The sequence below is a fragment of the Gobio gobio genome, assembly GCF_949357685.1.
Source record: "Gobio gobio genome assembly, chromosome: 13".
Lineage (NCBI taxonomy): Eukaryota > Metazoa > Chordata > Actinopteri > Cypriniformes > Gobionidae > Gobio > Gobio gobio.
Window position 1 is genome coordinate 54,333,943 of NC_137106.1, and position 26,801 is coordinate 54,360,743.

The following is a 26,801-nucleotide window of genomic DNA, read 5'->3' on the forward strand; positions in this document are numbered from 1 at the left end:
AACTCTGGAATAGTCTTCCTGATATTGTTCGAGGTTCAGACTCGCTGTCCCAGTTTAAAACTAGATTAAAGACGCATCTCTTTAAACAAGCATTCACATTATAAATACCTTTTATACTAAAGTTAAATCGGATCAAAAGCGTTCATATTCTGAACAGCAGCTATGCTAATTATTTCCCATCTGCTTTTCTGTTGTTATCTCGGGACACTAGTCCCGAGGTAACTAGTTTGTCAGCTCCAGTTTGTATCCAGCCTCTCATGGAGACTTCAGATTAGATTAGATTCAACTTTATTGTCATTACACAAGTACAAGTACAAGGCAACGAAATGCAGTTTAGGTCTAACCAGAAGTGCAATAGCAGCAAGTGCAGGATATACAACGTTAGCATAAGTGCAGGACATGGATATGTACTGAGTATATATAAATATATCTATAAATAGAGAGATGGTTATTACTATAAACAGAATTTACAGGTGAATATGTACAGTGAATAATATACAGATGGCTATTACTATAAACAGAATTTACAGGTGGATATGTACTATGAATATAATATACAGATGGCGTTTACTATAAACAGAATTTACAGGTGAATATGTACTATGAATATAATATAATATACAGATGGCTATTACTATAAACAGAATTTTACAGATAGAGGTATACAATGATATGTTAGGCTAAAATGAGGAATATGGCAGTGGATTAAGGTAGTGCAATAAATTATGGACAGAAGCTATCCGAAAAAAAAAGTGTAAAAGTGCAGTGGAAGTGGTTGCATATTACAGTTAGAAGTACGGTGCAAAATACAAATGTAAACAGTTGGTACTGTAAAAACAGTCGGCAGTGCAAATGAGCATAATCCAGTTACGGTATGGTAGTGCAAAATGCATAAGTAAACAGTTGTTACTGTAATAAACAGTCGGTAGTGCAAATAACAAAGTGAAGGCAGATGTGAGGTAGGAGAGTTATCAGTATATGAGGGGAGTGGATCAACGGGGGTTTGAGTTCAGTAAAGAGACAGCTCTGGGGAAAAAACTGTTCTTAAGTCTGCTGGTCCTGGTCCGGTGGATCCTGAAACGCCTGCCGGAGGGCAGGAGAGAAAACAGTCTGTGGGCTGGGTGAGAGGAGTCCTTGAGGATGCTGCGAGCTCGATGCAGGCAGCGTTTCCTCTGGATGTGCTCGATGGCAGGCAGTGGAGTCCCTGTGATGCGCTGGGCAGTTTTCACCACCCGCTGCAGTGCCTTGCGCTCCGCAACAGAGCAGCTCCCATACCACACTGCCACACAGTTGGTCAGGATGCTTTCTATTGCGCAGCGATAGAAGTTCACCAGGATAGCCGAGGAGAGCTGATTCTTCCTCAGTGTCCTCAGGAAGAAGAGGCGCTGGTGAGCCTTCTTGACCAGGCTGGAGGTGTTGGTCGTCCACGACATGTCCGCCGAGATGTGGATCCCCAGGAACTTGAAACTGGAGACACGTTCAACAGCCATTCCATTGATGTGGATGGTGTCATGTGTGCCTCTTGACTCCTTCCTGAAGTCCACGATGAGCTCCTTCGTTTTGGTGGTGTTGAGGAGCAGGTTATTATCAGCGCACCATGTGGCCAGGTGCTGGATCTCCTCCCTATATGCAGTCTCATCGTTGTTGCTGATGAGACCAATCACCGTAGTGTCGTCCGCAAACTTGACGATGGAATTAGATCCATACACAGGCTTGCAGTCGGCGGTGAAGAGGGAGTAGAGAAACGGGCTTAGCACACAGCCCTGTGGTACACCAGTGTTGAGTGTGATGGATGTGGAGCAGGTGGATCCTGAACGAACATTCTGGGGTCTGTCAGTTAGGAAGTCCAAAATCCAGTTGCACATTGAGGTATTGATGCCCAGGTCTCCAAGTTTGGCTATTAACTTGGTTGGGATGACAGTGTTGAATGCTGAGCTGAAGTCAACAAACAGCATGCGTGCGTAAGTGTTCTTATTGTCCAGGTGAGTGAGCACAGAGGGCAGTGCCATGGAAACGGCATCCTCTGTGCTCCTATTGCTGCGGTAGGCAAACTGGTGTGAGTCCAATGTGGATGGTAGAGAGTCTTTTAGGTGTTCCAGGACCAGCCGCTCAAAGCACTTCATGACGATGGGTGTGAGTGCTACAGGGCGGTAGTCATTAGGGCACCTCGGGCTAGAGTGTTTCGGCACTGGCACAATGGAAGTGCGTTTAAAGCATGATGGTACAGCTGCTTGGGCAAGAGACAGGTTGAAAATGTCTGTAAAAACCTCAGCGAGCTGCTCCGCACATGCCCTGAGAACACGACCAGGGATGTTGTCTGGTCCAGCAACCTTGTGCGCGCTGATCCGGCTCAGTGACTTGCAGACATCTGTGGAGGAGAGTGTGATTGGTGGGTCAGCTGAGGGTTTGAGCTTGGTGGCAGTTTCTCTGTTGTCTCTTTCAAAGCGAGCATAAAAGTGATTTAGCTCGTTCAGGAAGTTGACATCAGTGGCTGCGGGGGTGGAGTGGGGGGGTTTGTAGTCACTGATGGCCTGGATGCCCTGCCACATGCGTCGAGGGTCAGAGTTGGAAAAGTGACCCTCTATCTTTAGCTTGTAGCAGTGCTTGGCCTTTTTGATCCCCCTCTTCAGGTTTGCTCTGGATGTACTGAAGGCTTGTGCATCTCCTGATCTGAAGGCAGTATTGGCAGACTTCAGCAGGAGTCGCACTTCCCTGTTCCCTGGTGATCTGTTTCTGGGTTGTAACACTGTCAATGGTGGTATTGATATGATCCAATACAGAGGAGGAGTAGAAGTCAATGTCCGTGTGAGCGCCACTGGTGGCTTGAGAAGCAAACACACTCCAGTCTGTGTGTAGAAACCTTTCCTGGAGTGTGGAATCAACCCCCGCAGGCCACTGGGACTGGGACACTAGTCAGGATCATGGAAAGATGAATCTTTGATGAAGACCTGCTCCAGAGCGCTATGGACCTCAGACTAGAGGTCTTCACGGGTCCAAAAATTCATACCCGAACCCGAAGAGACCCGTAATGTGCTTAACGGAACCGACCCGGACCCGTCTATTATTTCAAAAGCTGGACCCGGACCCGTGAAGATCCGAGAAATGCCAAAAACGTAGTACCCGGAACCGACCTGGACCCGTCTATTATTTAAAAGCTGGAACCGAACCCGGCGTGAAGACACAGACCCGACTGGACCCGTTTGTCACATATTCCACAATAACTGATATTAACAAGTCAATAAACAAGTTATGAAAAATATAACTTTTTGTCTTACCTAGCCGTCGTCTCCCTTCCTTGTAACGTTACTTGTGATGCATTACATCCTTGCCAAAAAGTTAAATCCATGTTATTCCTCTCTTGTTATTCCAAGCATGCTTAATTCACTCATCATTTCAGCTTTAAAAGTCCACTTTATGTCACGGTGACGGATGACAAATGCGTCTTTGCAGATTTGCATTTCGACTCGAGTTAACTCGCATAATAACTTTGACTGTTTGCCTTTTTGAACTATAATAGCGATTGCTCGTTCGGTGGCCGCTGACGTCCGCATTATTTATTTGCTATAATCTCTGTGAGCGAGCCTGACCACCAAAACTTTAAGAAATAAGACGGTTCATTCATATTATTATTAAAGTCAATCACAGCGGAAGCTCGGGTTGCCATAGAAATGACACGCGCTTGATACTGCGCACATGCGCGGTGGCTGGAGCAACCTGAAATATGAGCTTTTTTACGCAATTTGAGCATCATAGAAAACATTTGTGACAGTTCAACTGAGATTTTGTTGCTGATTTTAAATATATTATTTAAATATAATTTCAAATCAAACTTCAACAGTGCGTCACACGTAGACAGCACTTACTTTTTTCTCATGTTTGTCCACAATATGCATGAAGGATGCCCGGACAGAAGAGGTGCCGTGGGTTTAACTTCTTTATATTCGTTGTTTTTTAGCTTTTTTCACACATCACTCATGAAGGTAACCATTATTATTACCGTGCGCTTGCAGAGAGAGCGAGCGAGCGAGAGAGAGAGAGAGAGAGAGCGAGCGCGTGAGGCGAGCGAGCAAGAGAGAGAGAGATCGCTCGTGTTTTTCTTCTTTCTTTTTTTTAAACCTTATTTCCCGGCTCACACTTTTCTTATCCTAATTTTACAGTTGCAAGTTACAAAAAACACACAAGCAGTGCTGACTGACTCTGATCACGGGCAGGTGTTCTCCGAGTCCGGATCGACTCGGGTATTGCACACAATGTTAAACAGACCCGGGACCCGTAGTAATAGATTGGGACCCGACCCGGACCCGGCTGATCATTTAAAATATAGACCCGAACCCGTACGGGTCCCGGGTCGGGTCCCGGGTCCACGGGTCTCGGGGGCTCCGTGAAGACCTCTACCTCAGACTGGGGTGAAGGTTCATCTCCCAAAAGGACGACCCTAAGCACAGCCAAGATAACAAAGGCGTGTGAGGCGAGCAGCGAGGCTGAGGGGCCGTGAGAGTGGGCCGAGGCCGCGGTCATTAATGACCAGGCCTGGATTTTATGTTGTGTTTTGTTTATGTTTGTTTATGTGTGTGCGCGGCAGTCGTCCGTGAGGGGCTGGAACTTTTACTTTCATTTTGTGTTCATTTATTTGATTCAAGTTGTTAAACGTTCACCGGTTCCCGCCTCCTTCTTCCCACACGAACAAACGTTACGTTACAGCGTGGCTACAGGACGACTCTGTGAATGTCCTTGAGTGGCCCAGCCAGAGCCCTGACTTGAACCCGATTGAACATCTCTGGAGAGATCTGAACATGGCTTTGCGCCAACGCTCCCCATCCAACCTGATGGAGCTTGAGAGGTCCTGCAAAGAAGAATGGGAGAAACTGCCCAAAAATAGTGTCCCAAGCTTGTAGCATCAAACTCAAAAAGACTTGAGGCCATAATTGGTGCCAAAGAGGCTTCAACAAAGTATCGAGCAAAGGCTGTGAATACTTATGGACATGTGATTTTTTTAAATAAATTTACAAAGATTTCAAACAAACTTCTTTCACGTTGTCATTATGGGCTATTGTTTGTAGAATTAAGGGGAAAAAAACAAAGATTTGAATCCATTTTGGAATAATGCTGTAACATAACACAATGTGGAAAAAGAGAAACACTGTGAATACTTTCCGGATGCACTGTATAGTGATCCTACAGCTGTGAGGAAAATGACTCTAGACTCTCTAGATTTCCTCACCTTGATGTGTTGAGCTGTTTTCTCAAACTCTCCTTTAATGTTTTCATTGCGTTTAAGTTTCTTCTGTAAGGTCTTCAGTGCTGTATTGAGCTCCTCCTAGAATTGAACAAAAACTACTTCACTACTCACTAATCCTAAATGTGTGTGCACTACCGATTGTGGGTTACCATTGGTCTGTGTCACTTTCACTTACATGGGAAACAAGAGACATTTGTCTTACCTTATATGATGAAACCACTTCACCGATGGGTCTGAATGTGTGACTGACGTGTTTCTGTGAATTAATACACACTAAACACACAGGCTGTGTGTCCTCCAGACAGAAGAGTTTGAGTTTCTCACTGTGTAAACTGCAGATCTCCTGCAGATTCTCCTTCAGGAACGACTCACACAAGTTCTTTAACGCCAGATTAGTTGGAGGATGATCTCTTGAGGATCTTCTCCTGCAGACGGGACACTCCTGAGTTGTATTGGTTCTCCAGAACTGTTGAAGACACTCTTTACAGACACTGTGACTACATGATAAAATAACAGGAGCCTTGAAGATTTCACAGCACACGGGACAAGAAAGCTCTTCAGCAGAAACATTTAGTGAAGCCATTTTCACTGTTTGAGCTCCAGCAATACAAGCTTTACTTTCACTTTCTGAACGACGCTTTTAAAAACGATAAAAAAATCCTTCTTGAAAGTGTTTCTGTTCATTCTCCACTGATCGCTGATTCTTTATTGCTTTTGTCAAGAGAGAAGAGAGTGAGTGTGGCAGAAGAGAGGAATAATAAGTGCGTCTCTTCCTGTAAGTGTTGTAAGAGGGTGGAGTTTATGATCACATTTGAGTCAAAGAACAACATCAGGAGTAAATTTGAACAAAACTTGCATGGAAAATTTCTGAAGCATAATGCAATAACTTGAATCAAACACTAAAGAACAATGAAAAAACACAAATATTGACAATTAAAAAAATACTCAAAGACACAGTATTAGTGTTTTATTTATTGCTCTTTATTTGTACATTGTTTATTTGTTCAAGTATCCAATGACAAGAGTAATCAGCGAAGCAGATTGTCTTAAACTGGTTAATTGCCATGTAATATTTATACTGTGTTATTAATGTGAATATATTAGCACTGTGAACTTATTTTGAGTCCACAGAAAACAATGTTTCTTAAAATACAAGTAAGTGTAACTATAACGTTACACTTACTTTTATTTTAAGAAACATTATTTTCTCCACGGAAGACGAAGATGATGATGAAAATAGAACAAGATTTATTAAATAACTCAAAACAGAAATCCAAACTACGAAACAGTGTGTGTGGCATGAACAGCGTACTCACAAACAATACCGGACAATGAATGAGAACTCAAGAGGAACTTAACCTGTTAACTGTCACCCCCCTTTTTGAAAATATTCGAAAATGCACTATCCAAACTTAAATGGTTGCAATTCAAGAATGCTTTGGAATATAGACATTTGGTCTCATTTTAAAGAAAACAGTCAGCAGATTATGGCTAAAGTGAACACTTTAAAAAATGAAAGTATAGAAAAGTTATGAAAGTTTACATTTACTGTAAATCAAATGTACTGTACTAAATATTTTATATTTTATGTCAAATATATGTTACGAAATAATTTGTAAAAAATTACTGTCACATAAAAGACAAATGTCTAACCAATTTGTGTTCCAAATTTGAAGTTGATATCACAAAAATTGAAGTTCCCATGAGATTTTGTTTAGGCGCTGTACCACAAACAGCCACCGGGTGTCATTGAAATTCAATAAAAAAAATTTACGCACTCTCCTGTAACAAATGTATATATTTTTGTCCAAATATCACAAAACAGCTGGAAAATATAGAACCGTGAGATTCAGACCTTTCCGACGATATGCGTTATGTCAAGATTAGAAAAGGTTTTTATTATAACAATTTTTAAATAAATGTTGTAATATGAAACATGACGACGCCCACTAGGGGGAGGAGCCGCTAGAAGAATTTAGAGTACCGTTTCCATGGGAACTTAAAATGGTTTTCACAGGATGAATCTTGAGTTCGTAAGCTTTCGAATGATATGTAGTTTGTCAACATTAGATCAGGATAAATATAGGATATAATTGTTTTAAACATGCAGTGGCAAATGGGCCCACCGGTGACAGTTAACAGGTTAAATAGACAGCGATGATGAGACAATGACGAACAGCTGGTAAACATAGGCAGACATGCAACAAAGACGACCAGGGAGGAGCAGATGGTGGTAGCCGCCATTGAAGAGCTGATGGGAGAGATCATGGAGACGATGACGGTGGGAAGAATCATGGAGGAGGTGATGTTGGCAGAGAGACCCGGTGACACTGATGGACAGGGAGACCAAGGCAGAGAGTGGCCGAGGTGGAACCAAGGGGCCAAAAGTGTGAGTGAGTACCCCGGGGAAGCCTGAGGGATGAAGGAGTCCGATGGAGCCGTACACTCTAAAACCGGATAAGTTGAGTTTACTTAAAAAATTTGAGGAAAGTGGTTGCCCTAAAAAATGTAAGTAATGATTACTTGATAAACTTGAGTTAAATGTATTTAAAGATATTAGCCATTCTAATAACTATTTTAAGTTGAATAGACTAAATACTTTAATTTTAAGTAATACCGCTGTTTAATTACTTCACTTATCTTTTTAATTGCATTAAATTGTATACAAAAGCAATAAGACAACCAAAGATTTCTCTTTTTTTTTTTTTACTTTTCAAATTGCAACAATACAATGAAGACAAGTTTAAAACAAGTTTGCCCTCAAGTTTAAGAGGTTTCCAACTTTTATCTCTATAGGGGGTGGAGGGATGGAGCGTAGCCGTCAGCCTAGTGATGGTGGGACAAGGGAGCCTGGTGAAGCCGGTAGGACAATGGACCGGGGTGGAGCCAAGGGGACAAGGAGCCATGGCGGAGCTCCAAGGTGGATCTGGGCTAAAAGGCAGGGCTGATGGTGAGGGACTGAAAGGAGCCAGCAAATGCAAAGCCAAGGGAATGGATGGCTTCGGTGGAGCATGCAGAAGAAGAAGATGAAGGCTCTGTGAATGACAGGGATGACCAGCAGCACAGAAGGTTCGTGGGTGGGCAGGGTGTGAAGCACTACATCCGACTCCCAGTTAATCAGGCTTTCCTCCTCCTCCATCACCACCAATATTCCCACCGGCATAGATTTAGCTCACACACCTGGTCATCCAGGACCTCAGTCTTAGCTTCTGGGACAGACTTGGCTCTGTCTCCACTGTGGGCTTTTGCTCAGGCTTGGTGTCTGTAGCGGCAGCAATGGTCAGAACCGGCGCAGGGCAAGGAATACTGCTATCAAATCAAGGTAATGATATGCCACTGCAGTCAAGGTCCTATCCAGAAGTCCAAGGCTTGAACCACAGACTCCTGCTTACTGCACGGTAAAACATAATAAGTTGACTTTACTTAGAAAAAGTGAGGAAACCGATTGCCTTACAATTTTCAAGTAAAGCAGAGTATTATTTTTTTGTCGGCTAAACTTAACAAAATTTGTACAGAAAACTTGTTAATGAAGTATACTTAACTCAAAATTATTAGTTATGTTAACTTGTTATTAGTGCTCACATTACTAGGAAAATATTAGGAAACCGATTGCCTTAAAATTCTTAAGTAAGCTGAACTTAAACAAATAAGTGAAGACAAAAAGCAACAACTGAACTCCATTCAACACTTATTTATTACTTATCAATAGTCTACAGGTACTAAAAACAGTTAAGTAAGCATTACTTAATTGCATTACGCTGTTCTTACTTAAACCGTTTAAGTTTTGTCAACTTAATTCTATCTGGGATCTGAGGAAGTGTACTCCCAGAGTGCATTGTGGAATGAATAAATTAATTGCTTCGTTTTACTATTTTTAGCTTTATTTTACTATTTGTCTTTTGTCAGTATAACCCGAATAATGACAGCAAGTAAAATAGTAAAGGTCGTATTAATAATAAAAAAAATTAATTAAAAAAAAATCCTTGTTATCATTGTTGTGTTTTGTATGCTGAATGTTGAAGTGTGTGTGTGACACACTCAAGCATGGTCAAATGATATTGTGACAAATATAGAGAGATTATATCAACTCAATTAATAGGTTATGCCATAAATATTAGCAAAAATAATGTTAAAAGATCATTATTTGACATTAAGTATAGTTATGTTATACATCATTAATTGTATATATAATTTATATATATATATATATATATATATATATATATATATATATATATATATATATATATATATATATATATATATATATATATATATATATATTACTTCCCTTCTTTTGAAATCATACAACTATGCTATAATTGTATAGAGCAACTTCTCGATTGCTAAAACACATTTCTTGAAACAGTCAACCATTTTCTCAGAACTGTAAACACAAAACCAAATATTCAAACTAAATTTCCAAAACCTTTGACTCTTCTGGCAAAATCAAACACTCGCCCCTAAACTATTTAACCTGTGCTCAAAATCAAACTATGCTTTCAGATCATAAACACAACCCATCAATATATAAACACTATGGAGCAATCATTAGACACAACACAAAAAAATGGAGAACACAGCATCCAGGGCATGCAGTTAAAGAAAATGTTGTTTGTTACTGTATACACAGTACGTAAATGCCATTTGCAATAAAGAAAATATTACAGTAACCATCACTTAGTACTGTCAAAGAAAATTATAAATGAAAAGCATAATAAACTCAAATGTTGTGCAACTGAAAAGTCTGTTTTACACAATTCAGTCTGCCTCAGCGTCGCGTCTTCGTGCTGGGTCTGGCCAGAGGACTTCATCCACCTCACAGGCAATGTTGTCCCTTGCCAGGCAACGGGGGAAAAACCCTCTGGTGTGTCGGATCCAGCCTTGACAACATTCCACACCTATGTCACCACAGGCCAATTCCATAGCCTCTAGAAGACTTACCCCGTTATATGGGTTTCGGTCATAGACCTTCCACCGCCACGCAGAGAAAAATTCCTCGATTGGGTTTAGAAAAGGGCTGTATGGTGAAAGGAAAACATTTACAGTTTTTCTCAATTGCTAAAACACTAAACCCTATTGTCTGAACCAAATGCTCAGTTGCCTGAACCCACTGATTGAATCAATCACTCTTTTGGCAAAACCATAAGCACTTTTCACCTGTTTAGACACAACTTGCCAACACATTTTCATTGTGATGCACCCGTGCTGCAAAATGGTGAGCACAGGGGACAAAAGTCAAACACAATTAAAGCACAGATGTCACCACTTGAACACAACAACTCAAAATTGATCACACTTGTGGCTAATGATGTGAGGGAACATATACAGTAAGCAGTTCAGAGAGCACTGGTTTGTGAGGCCCTACAATGGATAGAAATCTGAGAGGACGAGTTTGTGTGAAAGGAGGTCAAGGTGGTCGAGGTGATCAGCGAAGACAAAGAACAGTAATATCTGATGAAATCAGAGCTACTGTAATTGACCATGTTCTTGTCCATGTATGAGCATGAGGGAGGCTGGACAAAGGGTACAACCAAACATCAGTAGATTCACTGTGTCCACCATAATCCGAAGATTTAGAGAAGAGAACAGGTAATTACCTTTTTTTGACATTATAGTACAGTATGTAAATGTTGACAGCAATTATTGTATGACATACTATATACTGTACCACAGTATACTGTAAGTAAATATGTTTCTGTACATCACTGTACCAATATACTGTAGTATTGTAATGGAGGGTTGGTCTAACTGTTTGTAGGCCAAGTATTCCATGTATATTTTTGTACTTTATTTTTACATGGCTTACTATACACAAGTGGCAAACGCATACAATTTCTGTTTTGTCTTTTTGTACAAGTGCTAAATGCACAGTTTTTATTTTATTTTTTGCAACATGCATTTAGCCTACAGTGAACAATAAACATGTATTTCTCCAGCTTCATGTCCTGAGCATTGTGTTTTCTATTTTTCTACGTAGTGTTTAGTAACTGTTCAGTAGTGTTTTTAATTTTGATTGACGCGGGGCACGATTTGACAACATAGTTCAGTTTTGAGCACAGATTGAATTGTTTTGAGGTGAAAGTTTGGTTTTGCAAGAAGAGTCTGAGGTTTTGTGAATGTAGCTTGAAAATTGGGTTATGTGTTCACAGTTTAGAGAAAAGCAGAGCAGCTTTCAAGAAATGTGTCTTAGCAATCGAGAAAAACTGTAAGAATTGCTGGTTGATATTGAACCATTCACGTACACGGACACTCCGGTGAAAGCTGACATTGTCCCAAACCACCACATACACAGCATGCACTGCCTGCTGATAATCCTGGTGCTCACGCTCAAGCAGAACATCCCGAAGACCACCCAGAAAGGTTAAAAGATGTTCAGTGTTGTATGGCCCCAGGGTTGCATGATGGTGGAGAACCCCACGGTTACTTATGGCTGCACAAAGGGTGACATTGCCACCACGCTGGCCAGGGACACCCACGATGGCACGTTGGCCAATAATGTTCCTGCCTCTCCCTGACCCGTTCTGAGTTGCGCTCAAAGGGTACTTTGTACACTTGCTTCATGCGTAGCCTGTTGCGTTTGAGGACACGATCAATGGTCGAAAGGCTGACACTGTTCATTCCTTCAAAGTTTGCATTGTCTTCAACAACTCTTTCCTGTATTTCACGCAGGCGGATTGCATTGTTTTGAAGGACCATATCAACAATGAGAGCCTCTTGCTGTTGGGAGAACATACCAGTCCTTCCACCCGCATGTTGTAGTCTTGCAATTCTACAAGAAGGGAAAATGCACTTTCAGTATTACATACAGTAAAGTATAGTGTAAATAGTAATGGACATTACATTGTATGTGTAAAATGTATGGAAAGAAAGGTTATTTCCCCCCAGTAATTTTTCTGTTGACAAAGATATGTACTGGCTCAAATGAATACAGTAAACTTTCAATTACCGAAATGAAAAGAAACATTTACCTGTTTTCTTCTCTGAATGTCCTGACAATGGTGGCCACAGAGAATCTGCTCAAATTGGGTTGAACTCGTAGGCCTGCTTCCCTCATTGTCATACCATGAACAAGAACATGGTCTATGACTGTTGCTCGAATATCATCTGAAATGACTGCTCTTGGTCTTCTTCCTCCTCCTCTTCCTCCTCTTCCTCCTCTTCCTCCTCTTCCTCCTCTTCCTCCTCCTCCTCTTACTCTTCCTCTGCCTCTCAGATTGTTTCCCACCATTCTTACATCCACCCAACACACCTGTGCCCTCTGAACTGGCTTATATTCTGGGCAATTGGTTTAATCACATCATTAGAAACAAGTGTGTTCAATTTTGAGTCATTGTGTTTTACAGATGACAACTGTTTTGTAGTTGTGTTTACTGTTTGCCGCGTGTGTTTACCAATTTGCAGCACAAGTGCATCACAGTGCAAAAGGTGTTTAGTGAATGAGAATGTGTTTAGAGTTTTGCCAAAAGAGTGTCTGATTTGACAAATTGGTTTAGTTCACTGAACATTTGATTCAGAGAATGGGGTTTAGTGTTTTAGCAATCGAGAAAAACTGTAAACATGCGGTGGGCCAGTGACAGTTAACAGGTTGTTAAATAGAGAAAAAACATTTTATATTTACAGTATTTCACAATTGCTAAAACACTAAAGCCCATTCTCTGAACCCAATGCTCAGTGGCATTGACCCATTTGTCAAATCAGTCACTTTGTAGGCAAAACCTTAAACAAGTTCAGGTAGTTCAGACACTGTTTGCAAATCTCATCCACTGTTTCTGCAAAACTCTAAACACATTCTTACTCACTAAAACACATTTTGCACTGTGTTGCAAAATGGTACATACATGTGGCAAAAGTTAAACACAACTACAACACAGCGGTCATCATTTACACACAACAACTCAAAATAGTTCACACTTGTTTCTATTGATGTGATCAAATCAGTTGTGTAGAATATAAGCCAGTTCAGAGAACACAGGTGGCCCAGGTGCGGTGAGTGTTCATACATCAATGGATGGAAACAATGTGAGAGGAAGAGGAGGAAGAGTTTGTGTAAGAGGTGGTGGACGAAGAGGAAGAGTACAAGGACAACGAAGAGCAAGAATAGTAATTTCAGATCAAATTCGGCAACTGTGATAGACCATGTTCTTGTTCATGGAATGACAATGAGGGAAGCAGGACAAAGATTACAACCCAGTTCATCCAGATTCTCTGTGGCCATAATCAGACACTCAGAGAAGAAAACAGGTACATGTATTGTTTTTCTAATTTGTGCGACTGAAAGTTTACTGTATACATTTGATATAATACATCTGTTTGTCAATAGAAAGGGGAGAGATTAAAAAGAAAAAGATTTACAATACACTTTACATATGAATGTGATATCCATTACTATTGTTTCTGTATGTATACATTTGTAAGAGCATTTTCCCTTTTGTAGAATTGCAAGACTCCTGAATGAGGTGAAGGACTGCTTTATTCTCCAACAGCAAGAGGCTCTCAATGACTTTGATTTTGCAATTGCACAATATTTTGTGTAATACACTTTTCATTTAGAGTTGTCTTTGTTCTTTGGCCTTACTTTATTTTTATGCTGAAAATACAGAAATGCAATACTGTATTACTTACAGTATGCAATATATTTGCTGTACTGAGTTGTGAATTATGTACTTTTATTCATGGCAAAATTCTCTGTAACTGCATGCCCTGGACGCTGTGTTCTCAGTTTTCTGATGCAGTGTCTAATGAATGCTGATGAGTGTTTATATATTGACTGGCTGTGTTTATGTTTTGAAAGTATTGTCTGATTTTGAGCACCGATCAGATGGTTTTGAGGCAAGTGTTTGATTTTGCCAGAAGAGTCAGGGGTTTAGTGAATGTAGTTTAAAGACTGGGTTTTGTGTTTAAAGTTTTAGAATATGGGTGAAGGTGTCAAGAAATGTGTTTTAGCAATTGAGAAATACTGTAAGTAACTTAAGCGTATTCTTGACCTCATTATTGAAACACGAAATAACCAATAAAGTCTCAAGCACCAAAAGAAATCCTCCAAGTTCTCTTTAATCGAAAAAAATATGCAATTTCATTTATTCATACATGGTTGAAACAAAATTTAGTTCAAAATTGTAAGTGGCATTGTTTTTTTAAAAAAAATTATAATTTCAAAGACGTTCAGTTATTTTGCTTTCAAATTTGCATCTTCCTGACAAAAACAAAAAAACGTTTATCATTTTTAATAGAGGTGATATTTAATATCCCTTGGTGTAGAAAATAAATATTCAATAATTTGAGCATGGAGCCACAATATATCTCTGGGCCTTTAAAGTGAAGTTTACAAAAGAAAAGTTTATTATAGAAGGATATTGAGATATATTTAATACTTTTAGAGACACAATATGGGAAGAATAGAATTGATGGCACTGAATGTTCAATCGTGTTGATAGAAATAAAAAGAAAAGCATTTCTAGTTTCAACATTTATTTGTTGTTCAGAAAATGTCACCAGTTTCCTCACGGAGCTGCATTGAGATCCCAACATCTCTGGAAATGATTGGGCCTTAAAATGAAGAAACCAAAAGTATAAAGTGTTTTAAGAATTATAATATATTAAGGGATCTTCACGATGAGTTACAGGCGTGCAAACTTTGATCCAGAAGTGCTTTCCCATGTCTGAGCGTATAATGACACACAGATGGCTAAAGTCAACAGATCTCAGATCTGCCAATCTCTGTGTGAGAATACAATAATGATGCTGACATCTTTCTAAAGCCCTTTCCACACCCCATTCTGACCCCACTTCAAAATATTACTCAGTAAATACACATCCATCACATTTAATATTTTGTCTTTTTCCTTCATTTATGGCTGTCTTTCTTCAGAAACAAAATTAACAAAATCCGGGAAAGTTTCTGAAATGTGGTTGATTTTGTCATGGAATGACCCAAATGTGTGTGTTTGAGAACCTTTTACACACACACACACACACACACACACACACACACACACACACACACACTTAAACTGCAGACACTGAAGTGACACACACTGTGTGGAACAGGACAAATATTCTGAGTGTCCCTTGTTCTGTCCCTTATTTTCCAATAAATAGTTTAGTTTAGTTTGTTCTACACACAGGTGTGTGTGTGAGTGAATATGCAGGATCATCTGTGTGTGTGAGCAGTTGGAGATTACACTGCACACACATGATTATGATATTCATGGAGAGACTGTAATGAGGAACCCATGTTGAGAACAGTTGTGCACTTTTGTTCAGGATTCTTTGATGAATAGAAAGAACGGCATTATTTAATGCTTTCTCTTCATTTGTTTAAAGCGAATCCGGACCCAGACGTTTGAGCGGCAGTGTGTACTGCTACACAAGCTGGAGATGTTTGTGTGAAACAACTGACATTACAATTATTTTTAGGAGTAAATTGTGCATTAATATGTTAAGCAAAACAAATGTGTTTATATCTGATAACCTTTCACACACACACCCTTCACTGCAGACCCTGAAATGACACACACTGTGTGTTTCTGATAGACCCAGCCCAAACACAATCTAGCTTTCATTCTCTAGCCACTCGAAGCTGTTTAGGCTCTCAGACGAGTGTGTGTGTGTGTGTGTGTGTGTGTGTGTGTGTGTGTGTGTGTGTGTGTGTGTGTGTGTGTGTGTGTGTGTGTGTGTGTGTGTGTGTGTGTGTGTGTGTGTGTGTGTGTGTGTGTGTGTGTGTGTGTGTGTGTGTGTGTGTGTGTGTGTGTGTGTGTGTGTGTGTGTGTGTGTGTGTGTGTGTGTGTGTGTGTGTGTGTGTGAGAGAGAGTGTGTGTGTGTGTGTGTGTGTGTCGATACTGAATCAAATCGCAAGCTTATGAATTGAAATCTTTCTGATATTTGTGTCAAGCACTAATAGAAATAGTAGCTAAACATTGTGTTGTCAATAAACTTTTATTATTTTTAGTTAGTAAATGTTTTGATAATTACATGTACACTGATTGTGATGCAAGGCTGCTGTTGTTTCCATAAGCTCTGCAGTTTTCAAACATATAAAGCAACACAACACTGAGAGAACAAATAAACCTTCATCAAACGTCTGATGATCATGATCTTATAATAATAGACAATCAGACCAGCTGAAATATTACTAACAATATCACATTTATTCTGGCTTTTTCCTGATATAGATCAGGTGAGGTTTGACAGCAGAAGGAGGAGGAGAAGGAGGAGGAGAAGAACAACTATAGCATAACCAGCGGCTCCTAAACTAACTAAAGGCAAACCTGTTCACTTCAGTCCCCACTGACACTGAATCGTTGCGTACGAATCGGCTCAATTGAATCGAATCTTTGAATAGTTTGGCTTTGGGAGGCTCTTCCGTCCACGCTCTGGCGAGAGTCTCTGTGATTGGCGGGTTCACGCTCTGGCGAGAGTCTCTGTGATTGGCGGGTTCGCGCTGACGTCATCTCCATCATGGCGGCGCCCTCGTGCTGTGTGTGCGTGTGAGAAGCGGACGAGTAACAACACACAGGCAACTAACTTACAAGTAAGCTTCGCTGTTTACCTTTAACACACCCGTGAATGTGTGTGTGGTGTTATAGTTTGTGTTGAAGTTATCGCTAATGCGCGTGTGTGTTGTGGACTGACGATCAGTGACATAATGTGTACAACAACAACTCGTGTTCGCATATTATTATCACACTTTATTACGGGCACTTACTATAGTAATAACAACTATTCCTAACCCTATGGTAAGGATATGTAGTTAATATTACTCAGCACTTACACAAGGACACTTTAAAGTGAAGTGTAATAGGGTTTCCACGGGTCCTTCCACAATTTAAGGTCTTAAAATGTCTTAAATTCAATATCGTCATTGAATGAGGGCTCTATGATAAATCTAGAGTCGGTCTGGCATTGAATGAGGGCTCTATGATAAATCTAGAGTCGGTCTGGCATTGAATGAGGGCTCTATGATAATTCTAGAGTCGGTCTGGCATTGAATGAGGGCTCTATGATAAATCTAGAGTCGGTCTGGCATTGAATGAGGGCTCTATGATAAATCTAGAGTCGGTCTGGCATTGAATGAGGGCTCTATGATAAATCTAGAGTCGGTCTGGCATTGAATGAGGGCTCTATGATAAATCTAGAGTTGGTCTGGCATTGAATGAGGGCTCTATGATAATTCTAGAGTCGGTCTGGCATTGAATGAGGGCTCTATGATAAATCTAGAGTCGGTCTGGCATTGAATGAGGGCTCTATGATAATTCTAGAGTCGGTCTGGCATTGAATGAGGGCTCTATGATAAATCTAGAGTCGGTCTGGCATTGAATGAGGGCTCTATGATAAATCTAGAGTCGGTCTGGCATTGAATGAGGGCTCTATGATAAATCTAGAGTCGGTCTGGCATTGAATGAGGGCTCTATGATAAATCTAGAGTTGGTCTGGCATTGAATGAGGGCTCTATGATAAATCTAGAGTCGGTCCGTCTCTTAAAGGGCCAGTTCCCCCATTAAAGAGAGTCCTGTGGTCATTTCCTCTCCTAATGTCCTCAAACCCGTCAGACGTTCCTTCATCATATAAAGCCATGGAGTCTCTTCAGAACATCTGGAATGATCGTATGGATCAGTTTCTCCTTTTCAACTTTCTGAAGTTGCTTAGCCTGTCAATGGAGGACAGAAATCTTTAGGGCTGGACCAGAATATTCGAATATTCGTTCGATGGGTTGGTATTCGATTTTTTTTAAAATTTGTGATTCGAATATTCGTTGTTGTTGTTTATTCGCGAACACCTGGCATCCCGCTCAAAACGGCTCTCATTCGCACTTGCATATGTTTACACTATAAAAGACAAGACTTTTTTTTCAATTATCTTATAGCCAAGCCATTTTAATAGCTTATACTTAATAAATATATGTTCTTCTTCTTAGTGTACCAGAGCGCACAACTGCTCGAGCGGATATGGCAGAAGCATGTCTGAGCTTGCATTTTGGGTTAAACTGCGTTCGTTTGACATTGTGGAAAATATAATAATAAAATGTAAATATATTAGATTCGGGTTGCTTGAATTGTGGGTTCATTAGCGATTATTCTTAATGAGAAACACAGCAACAAAACAGTACAATGACAAACCCCCTTAAATGGCCTTGTCCCACAGCTCACCAAAACTATCGCCAGAGTCCCGAGATTTAGTTATTTTTTTATCCTCCCTATTACACATCGTTGCAGCCATTAAAATATTTAGTTTTGTTTTTAATGTCAAAGTAGTTATATTTCGTTTCTTTATTAAGTTAATTTAGGACAATGTTTAAAGCATTTTTTTTTGTTTGTTAAATTAAAGTTTTGGGGTTTTTTTATAAAGTAATGACCAAGTGGCCAGCGGCTGACAGTGAGTTAACCGCATGTTTGATCAATTCAGCTTCTCAAATCAACACTGGACTCGTCTCTTACTTATAATAATAAAACCCATTGATATAAAACACTTCAAGCATCAGAATGTTAGTTTAAATGTTTAGCCTATCACAGTAAAAAGGCATTTTTGACCAGCTGAGGCTGATGCTGCTCGCAACGACGCAAAGGAAACAAATAAAGTGAAGTGACGTGTTTTTTTTTAAAAATTATTTATTTTTTTATTTTAGTGCCGTATAGAACCTTTTTTTTAGTAAACTTTCCTCCCTATTACACATCGTTGCAGCCATTAAAATAGTTCAGTTTTGTTTGTAATGTCAAAGTAGTATTTCGTTTCTTTATTAAGTTAGTTTAGAAAAATGTTTAAAGCATTTTTTTGTTTGTTAAATTATTATTTAAAGTACCGACCAAGCGGACAGTGAGTTAACAACACATGTTTGATCCATTTATCCTCTTAAATCAACACTTAACTTGTCTTGCTTATAATAAAACCCATAGATATAAAACACCTCAAGCATCACAATGTTGGTTTAAACGTTTAGCCTACTATCACTTTTTTTAGCCACTTTAAGTGCCATATAGAACCTTTTTTTGTTTTGTTTGAGTAAACGTGTTCAAAAATAAATAAATAAAAAAACAGGCGTGCGGTGGTTTCGGGCACGTAAGGTTATCATGTCCTAATAAAACTGCCGTGCAAATAGATCCACATGAAGATCAGGTTGTTGAGGTGAATGTGAGGAATAATGAGGAAGTTCCTACTGAGAGAGTAATAAATGACGAGGAGGTCTCTACTGAGAGTGTGAGGAAGGACGAAGAGTCGTCTGTTGAGAATGAACAAATGGATGACGGTGATGTTGAAGGACAGATGTCTGAAACAAATGTTGATTCGAGGATTGAGGGTCGGATGAGCAGAGATTGTGTGAGGACCAGGTCTGGAAGAAATGAGGATCAAAAAAGTGTCAGAGAGGTAAATTCATGTGAGCCTAAAGAAAAAATAAAAAAGTTAGGTGAAGAAGAAATAAATGAGGCTGATGATGAGGAGGATGGTGTCCTATCTGATACTTCGGATCTGTCAGATATTTCTCAGATAGGTTGTGATCAGATTTACTCGCTGGATGAGATAAATGCGTTTTTGGATGAGACTTTTGGAAGGGTTGCTGATGTGAAGGATTTCTTTCCAGATGTAAAGAAATTTGAATTTTCAGTTTTATATTGGCAGAAGAGGGTAGGAGAAGAAAAACTGAACTCGCGAAAGAGGTTTCGCTTGAAAAAGTTTCTCACTAAAATTAGAAAAGGGAAAAACCCAGTTAAAGGTAAATCAAATTGATTTTGCGAAATGAGATCCACATCAAGGGTGACTTTGCAGTGCTATCTGTTTTTCCTGTCTCTTTTTTTCCTCTCTTTATATCTCTTTATGGATATTTTGAGAATAGGATCTTTAAACATTAATGGAGGGAGAGATAGGAATAAGAGAGCAGTGATATCAGAATATGTTCATCTGAAAGACATCAATGTTATGTTTTTACAGGAAACACATTCAGATAGTCAAAACGAAATTGAATTGTATAGATGGTGGGAAGGTGAATGTATTCTGAGTCATGGAACCAATTTAAGCGCAGGAGTAGCGATTATCTTTGAAAAATTAAGCATTGCAATAAGAAAATATGATGATGGAAAAATGTGTGTAATAATGGGAGGAGATTGGAATTGTACTACTGATTTTGTATTGGATAGGAATGGGCAAGAACCTCATTTACAGTCTAGTAATATGCTCCTTAGGATAACTCAAGAACTAGAACTGGATGATGTGTGGAGAAATAAGAATCAGTTAACAAAACAATACACATGGATAAAAATTTTGGATTCTATTGTAAAGGGAGCACGTCTGGATAGAATATATGTAAATAAATCAGACAATAATAGTCATGAATGTTGGTATATCTCCTTGTGGGTTTTCTGATCATCATATAGTGACTGTTGATTTTAATACTAAAAGCATGTCACATTCAAAATCTTATTGGCATTTTAATGTCAAACTGGTGCAGGATACGTTATTTTGTGAAAAATTTAAATGTTTCTGGGAGAGTTGGAAAGTAGAAAAAGACAATTTCGAAAATGTAATTCAATGGTGGGAGGTAGGAAAAGTCCAAATCAAGATTTTTTGTCAGCAGTTTTCTTATAATAATACTGTGATTGTAAAAAGAAATATTGAAAGTTTGGAGAAAGATATTAATGAAATGGAAAATGTAATTGATTTGAATGTTTCGGGTATGACTAAGGATTTAAAGAAAAAGAGATTGGAGTTGAAAACACTGTTAGAGGAAAGAGCAAAAGGTGCCTTAATCAGAGCAAGGATATCTTCCATCAAGGAAATGGACGCTCCAACAAAGTTCTTTTTTAACTTGGAACGTAAAGTAGTAAAGCAAAAGAATATGCTTTATCTTCGGAAGGACAATGGCACATTAACTTCAAATCCTATCGAAATGAGGAAAATTGCAATGGACTTTTATGCTGAACTTTTTGGGTCAAAAGATTGTGATCCTGAGAGTACGGATCAGTTATTAAAAGGACTGCCTACTTTAAAATCTGAGGACAGAAAAACCCTGGACAAATTAATTTCATATGAGGAACTTTCAGAGGCCGTAAAGCAACTGTCCATAGGGCGTTCCCCGGGAGTAGATGGCCTGCCTGCTGAATTTTACAAATCATTTTGGGACATTTTAGGAGAGGACTTTTATAATGTAATCTGTGAATGTTTTCAAAAAGGTACTTTACCCAGCAGTTGCAAAAGAGCAGTACTATCACTTCTACCTAAGACTGGTGATTTAGGGGTGTTGAAAAACTGGCGTCCTGTTTCTTTAATGTGCCAAGACTACAAAATATTGTCTAAATGTTTAGCAAATAGATTAAAGAAGTTTTTGAGCACTATTGTGAGGAATGAGCAAACATACTGTGTTCCAGGACGTACAATAATGGATAATTTATTTCTAATAAGAGATGTTATGGACCTTTCTATGAATGATGGTTTCTTATCGATTGACCAAGAAAAAGCGTTTGATCGTGTGGGTCATGAATACCTTTTAAGTGTTTTGAAAGCATTTGGGTTTGGGGAGACTTTCATTTCTTGGATCAAATTACTGTATAGAGAGGCTTCAGTGATGCTTAAGGTTGGAGGGGGACTGAGTTGTCCAATACCTGTGAAGAGGGGAATTAGGCAGGGGTGCCCAATTTCTGGACAACTCTACAGTTTAGTTATTGAGCCCTTGCTTATTAAACTGAGAAATAATTTGAAAGGCTTTCACATACCAGGGGATTTTAATGGTTCAAGTGTTTCTGTTTCAGCTTACGCTGATGATGTCACTGTTTTTATTACTGGACAAGGGGACATTGAGATATTGTCTAAAAGTTTAGCTTTATACGAGAGAGCCTCCTCATCAAGAGTAAATTGGGCAAAGAGTGAGGGTTTTGTTGTGGGTCCATGGAAAAATGGTGGGCCACCTAAGCTTCCAGGAGGGTTACAGTGGAATACGGAGGGAATTAAAATTCTTGGAGTATTTCTGGGTAAAGAAAATTATAGGAAAAAAAACTGGGAGGGTATGCTGGAGAAGGTGTCTGCCAAGTTGTCTAAATGGAATTGGCTATTACCTGAACTATCCTACAGGGGTAGAGTCTTGGTTACAAATAACCTGGCCGCCTCCATGCTATGGCATAGACTCAATGTGCTGGATCCTCCAGATGAACTGATAAAAGTTATACAGAAGAAATTTGTGGGGGTTTTTTGGTCGGGGCAACACTGGATTCCTGGATCCGCATTATATCTGCCTTTACAAGAAGGAGGACAAGCTCTGATAGATATCAGAAGCAGGATTATGACTTTTAGACTGCAAACAGCTCAAATATTATTATATGGAGAAGATCTGGGATGGATTCGTGTTGCTTGTGCTATTTTAAGGAAAGCATCTGGTCTCGGTTACGAGAAACAATTGTTTTTACTGAGCCTTAAAGAGCTGGACATGAGTAACTTAACCCTGTTTTATCAGTCAATGCTGAGAGCCTGGCTTGACAACTTAAATATCAACAGAGATCTTTCTGAACCAAAGGAGTGGATAATGGGAGAGCCATTGTTTTACAACCCAATGATACAAACGAGAACTCTGTCATCGGGAAGTTTGATGAACTGCCTGGCGGGAGCTGGACTGAAGAGGATAGGAGACCTGAGAGACCTCAACGGATGGAAGACGGCTGCAGCACTACAGCGTGAGACGGGTATTCGATCTCTCCGTCTTCTGCAGCAGGTGTTGGAGGGGGTGCAGAGAGCATTGCCTGGAACCTGCAGGGAGGCACTGGAAACTCAACCAGCTCAAGAGTGGAGGAGAAACTATCAGTTTCCATCTATCAGTGTTTCTGCTGCTGCAAAAGAAAATTATGAAGATGCTGACACAATATTAACTTTTAAGACTCCGGAGATGGGACCGTTTCGTGAAACAACTAAAAAAGCAATTTACTTCACTTGCGTTAAAGTTGCCCATCAGACTGTTTTAAAAAGAGTACGAGCAGGGAGGTGGACAGAAGTGTTTGGACCAGACTTTAAAGGATCCTGGAGGTCTCTGTACAAACCTCCCATTGAGAAGCGTACAGCAGACCTACAGTGGAGACTTATTCATGGTGCTATAGCTACAAACAGACACGTGGCGCACCTGAATCCAGCAGTGGGGAGGGAATGTCCTTTTTGTGGAATTGAAGAGACAGTTGAACACTTATTTATTAATTGTGTGAGGTTAAGCAGTCTTTTTATTATTTTAAAAGGTTTGTTTGAAAGGTTTGGTAAAGATTTTTCTAATCAGTTTTTTATAAGTGGTCCTAAATATACATCTCATGAGAGAAGAAGAATATGCTTATTTAATTTTTTGTTGGGTATGGCCAAAATGGCAATTTGGAAGACTCGAAAGAATAAGTTATTGGGTATAGGTACAGTAGACGCAGAAAATGCTTTTAAAGGCATGGTGTCTGCTAGAATTAAAATTGAATATACATATTTTAAATTGATTAATGATATTCAAAGGTTCGCCGAAATATGGTCCGTGGAAGGAGTTTTGTGTGAGGTTTTGGATGACATGTTGTATTTCAAATTTTAAAGTTGTTTGAAGTATAAATCAAAATCAAATCAAATCAAATCAAATCACTTTATTTGTCACTCTACATATGCACAAGTGCAACAGCAGGTGAAATTCTTAGGTGCAGTTCCGAGCAGCATGGTAGTCATGACATGACATGTACAACATTTAAAGCAGCATCAGATTACACTGATGCGCCCACAATTACTCACAGCACAGTAAACTCTACAATAAACAATAAATAATTTACACAATGTGAGTGTAGTTCTCACAGCTTTAAACAATATACACATACTTACAATATACATATACTTTAAACAATATACACTAAACATACACTAAACAATATACATTACGCTATAATAGTAATAATAATATACAATGTACAGTATAAAATATTATTCACAGATTGAAAAATTGAAATCCAAAGTGCAATAGATGCTGTATGATAAATAAATGTGTATATAATGTGTGTTTATCTACAGTGGGTTGTGCTGAGTGATATTCTGTCCAGTGTGTGTTATGATCCTGATGGGTCAAGAGTTAAGGAGTCTGATTGTTTGTGGGAAGAAGCTGTTCTGGAGTCGGCTGGTGCGTGATCTGATGCTGCGGTACCGTCTGCCTGATGGCATCAGTGAGAGCAGCCCATGGTTCGGGTGGCTAGAGTCTCTGATGATCCTCTGAGCTCTCTTCACACACCGCCTGGCGTAAATGTCCTGGAGGGAGGGAAGCTCACCTCCGATGATGCAGCTGGCCGTGCGCACTACCCTTTGCAGGGCTTTGCGGCTGCGGGCGGTACTGTTGCCGTACCAGGTGGTGATGCAGCCAGTCAGCAGGCTCTCTGTAGTGCTGCTGTAGAACCGTGTGAGGATGTGGCGGCTCATTCCAAACCTCCTCAGCCGTCGCAGGAAGAAAAGGCGCTGATGAGCCTTCTTCACAACGGCCTCGGTGTGGACGGACCATGAGAGTTCCTCTGTGATGTGGACACCGAGGAACTTGAAGCTGCTGACTCTCTCCACCGGTGCTCCATCGATGGTGATGGGGCGGTGTTCTCTCTCATTCCTCCTGAAGTCCACCACCAGCTCCTTGTTCTTGCTGACGTTGAGGGAGAGGTTGTGCTCCTGACACCACCGTGTCAGAGTGTGCACCTCCTCTCTGTAGGCCGTTTCATCATTGTCAGTGATGAGACCTACCACCGTCGTATCGTCAGCAAACTTGATGATGGTGTTGGAGCTGTGGGTTGCCACACAGTCATGTGTGTACAAGGAGTACAGGAGTGGGCTGAGAACACAGCCCTGAGGGGCTCCAGTGTTGAGAGTCAGTGGTGAGGAGATGTTACGGCCCATTCTGACCACCTAAATGTTATATGTGTGTATTTTTATTGTATATTTATTATAGGTGATATTTTGTATTATATGATTAGATAGGAAATCTGGATTGTGGAAAAAGTTAATGTAATAAAGTCGTGTTGAGCCTCTCACTCTCTCTCTCTCTCTCTCTCTCTCCTCAGATGAAGATGAAGAAGACTAAGGTGAAGGTGAAGAAGGCCGGTGGAGGCGTCCTCTCCTCCAGGAAAAGGGGGATCGTGGTGAAGGGCCAGTGGAAGGCGGTGGATGTGGACCCCAGTCTGTTCTCGGACGAGGGGATGGACGGCATGCTGTGCTTCGAGGAGCTGACCGATTATACCCTGGTGGAGTCCGAGAGAGCGGCGGCTGCCGGAGAACCCACACGGAAAGACCAGAAGAAGAAGAAGAAGAAGAGGAAAGCCAGCGAGATGGAGGCTGAAGAGCAGTCTGAGGCCGGAGGGGACGAGGAGGAAACCCCCGAGGAGGAGGAGAAGAAGAAGAAGAAGAAGCAGCAGCGGGACGAGGAAGCCCAGGAGGAGGATCAGATCTCTGAGTGTTCGGATGTGCCTCCAGAGACACCCAAGAAGAAGAAGCAGAAGAAGAAGAAGAAGATGCAGCGGGACGAGGAAGCCCAGGAGGAGGATCAGATCTCTGAGTGTTCGGATGTGCCTCCAGAGACACCCAAGAAGAAGAAGAAGAAGAAGAAGAAGCAGAAGCCGGCGGTCGCAGCCGCTCCGCGGGCGCAGAAGAAGAGCCGGAGCTGGAGCGGAGCGGCTCCTGAGGGCCCCGAGGGCACAGATGTGTCTGCGTGGAAGGACCTGTTCGTCCCGGAGCCGGTTCTCAGAGCCCTCAGTGAGCTGGGCTTCTCCGCCCCGACCCCCATCCAGGCCCTGGCTCTCCCTCCGGCCATCAGAGACCGGCTGGACGTGCTGGGGGCGGCGGAGACCGGTGAGACGCTTCTGCATCATCAGCACACAATACACACAATACACACAATACACACCATACACACAATACACACACCATACACACAATACACACAATACACACACCATACACACAATACACACAATACACACAATATACACAATACACACAATACACACAATACACACAATACACACAATATACACAATATACACAATACACACAATACACACAATACACACCATTAGTGCTGGGCGGTATGACCGAAAATGTATATCACGGTATTTTTCTAAATTATATCGGTTTCACGGTATATGACGGTATTTTTTCCCCTATGCATGACCGGGTGTTAACCACATTTTCTACTGATTGAGAGAGTAAATACTGCAGTAGATTGACTGGAATGCCCTATTTTACTGTCATGACGGGTGAATATTGTAGAAAAACTCCACACTAGAGTTAATACAGGTTTGCAAAGCCCCACAAAATTATGCTATGGAGAGACAATAAAACATAGACCTACAACACACTCATTACAGGCACATGAATATTAAAATATGACCACGGATAGAAAAAAAAACAGAGTTGAGGGCACCTTAAGCATTTTAAAAATCTAACCCTATATAACAACAAACTGACAAAACGAGGGAGAAACGCGGATATTTGCAATACATTTAAGAGCACTCTCTGAACAAATGACACACATCAGTTTAACAGAAAGAATAAAGCAGTTACTTTTTTGCCCATTCTTCTTTGAATTGTCAGTTTATTTATTAACTTG

The 26,801-nt window shown here is 40.4% G+C and overlaps 2 protein-coding genes across 2 annotated transcripts in view; one reads left to right on the top strand and one right to left on the bottom strand.

Moving 5' to 3' along the window:
* Positions 1–6,030, bottom strand: part of LOC307136634 (nuclear factor 7, ovary-like) — a 31,320-nt gene extending 25,290 nt beyond the window's left edge. The window contains exons 1-2 of the mRNA XM_079833831.1: positions 5,442–6,030; positions 5,222–5,317 (exon numbers count right to left, since the gene is read on the bottom strand). Of these exons, the coding sequence (XP_079689957.1) occupies positions 5,222–5,317; positions 5,442–5,822 (477 nt within the window). The 5' untranslated portion in view covers positions 5,823–6,030. The remainder of the gene's footprint in view (positions 1–5,221; positions 5,318–5,441) is intronic.
* A 10,655-nt stretch (positions 6,031–16,685) lies between these two features.
* The window catches only part of ddx24 (DEAD (Asp-Glu-Ala-Asp) box helicase 24), a 49,674-nt gene continuing 39,558 nt past the window's right edge, over positions 16,686–26,801 (top strand). The window contains exons 1-2 of the mRNA XM_079833847.1: positions 16,686–16,772; positions 25,258–26,041. Coding sequence (XP_079689973.1) covers positions 25,258–26,041 — 784 coding nt within the window. The 5' untranslated portion in view covers positions 16,686–16,772. The remainder of the gene's footprint in view (positions 16,773–25,257; positions 26,042–26,801) is intronic.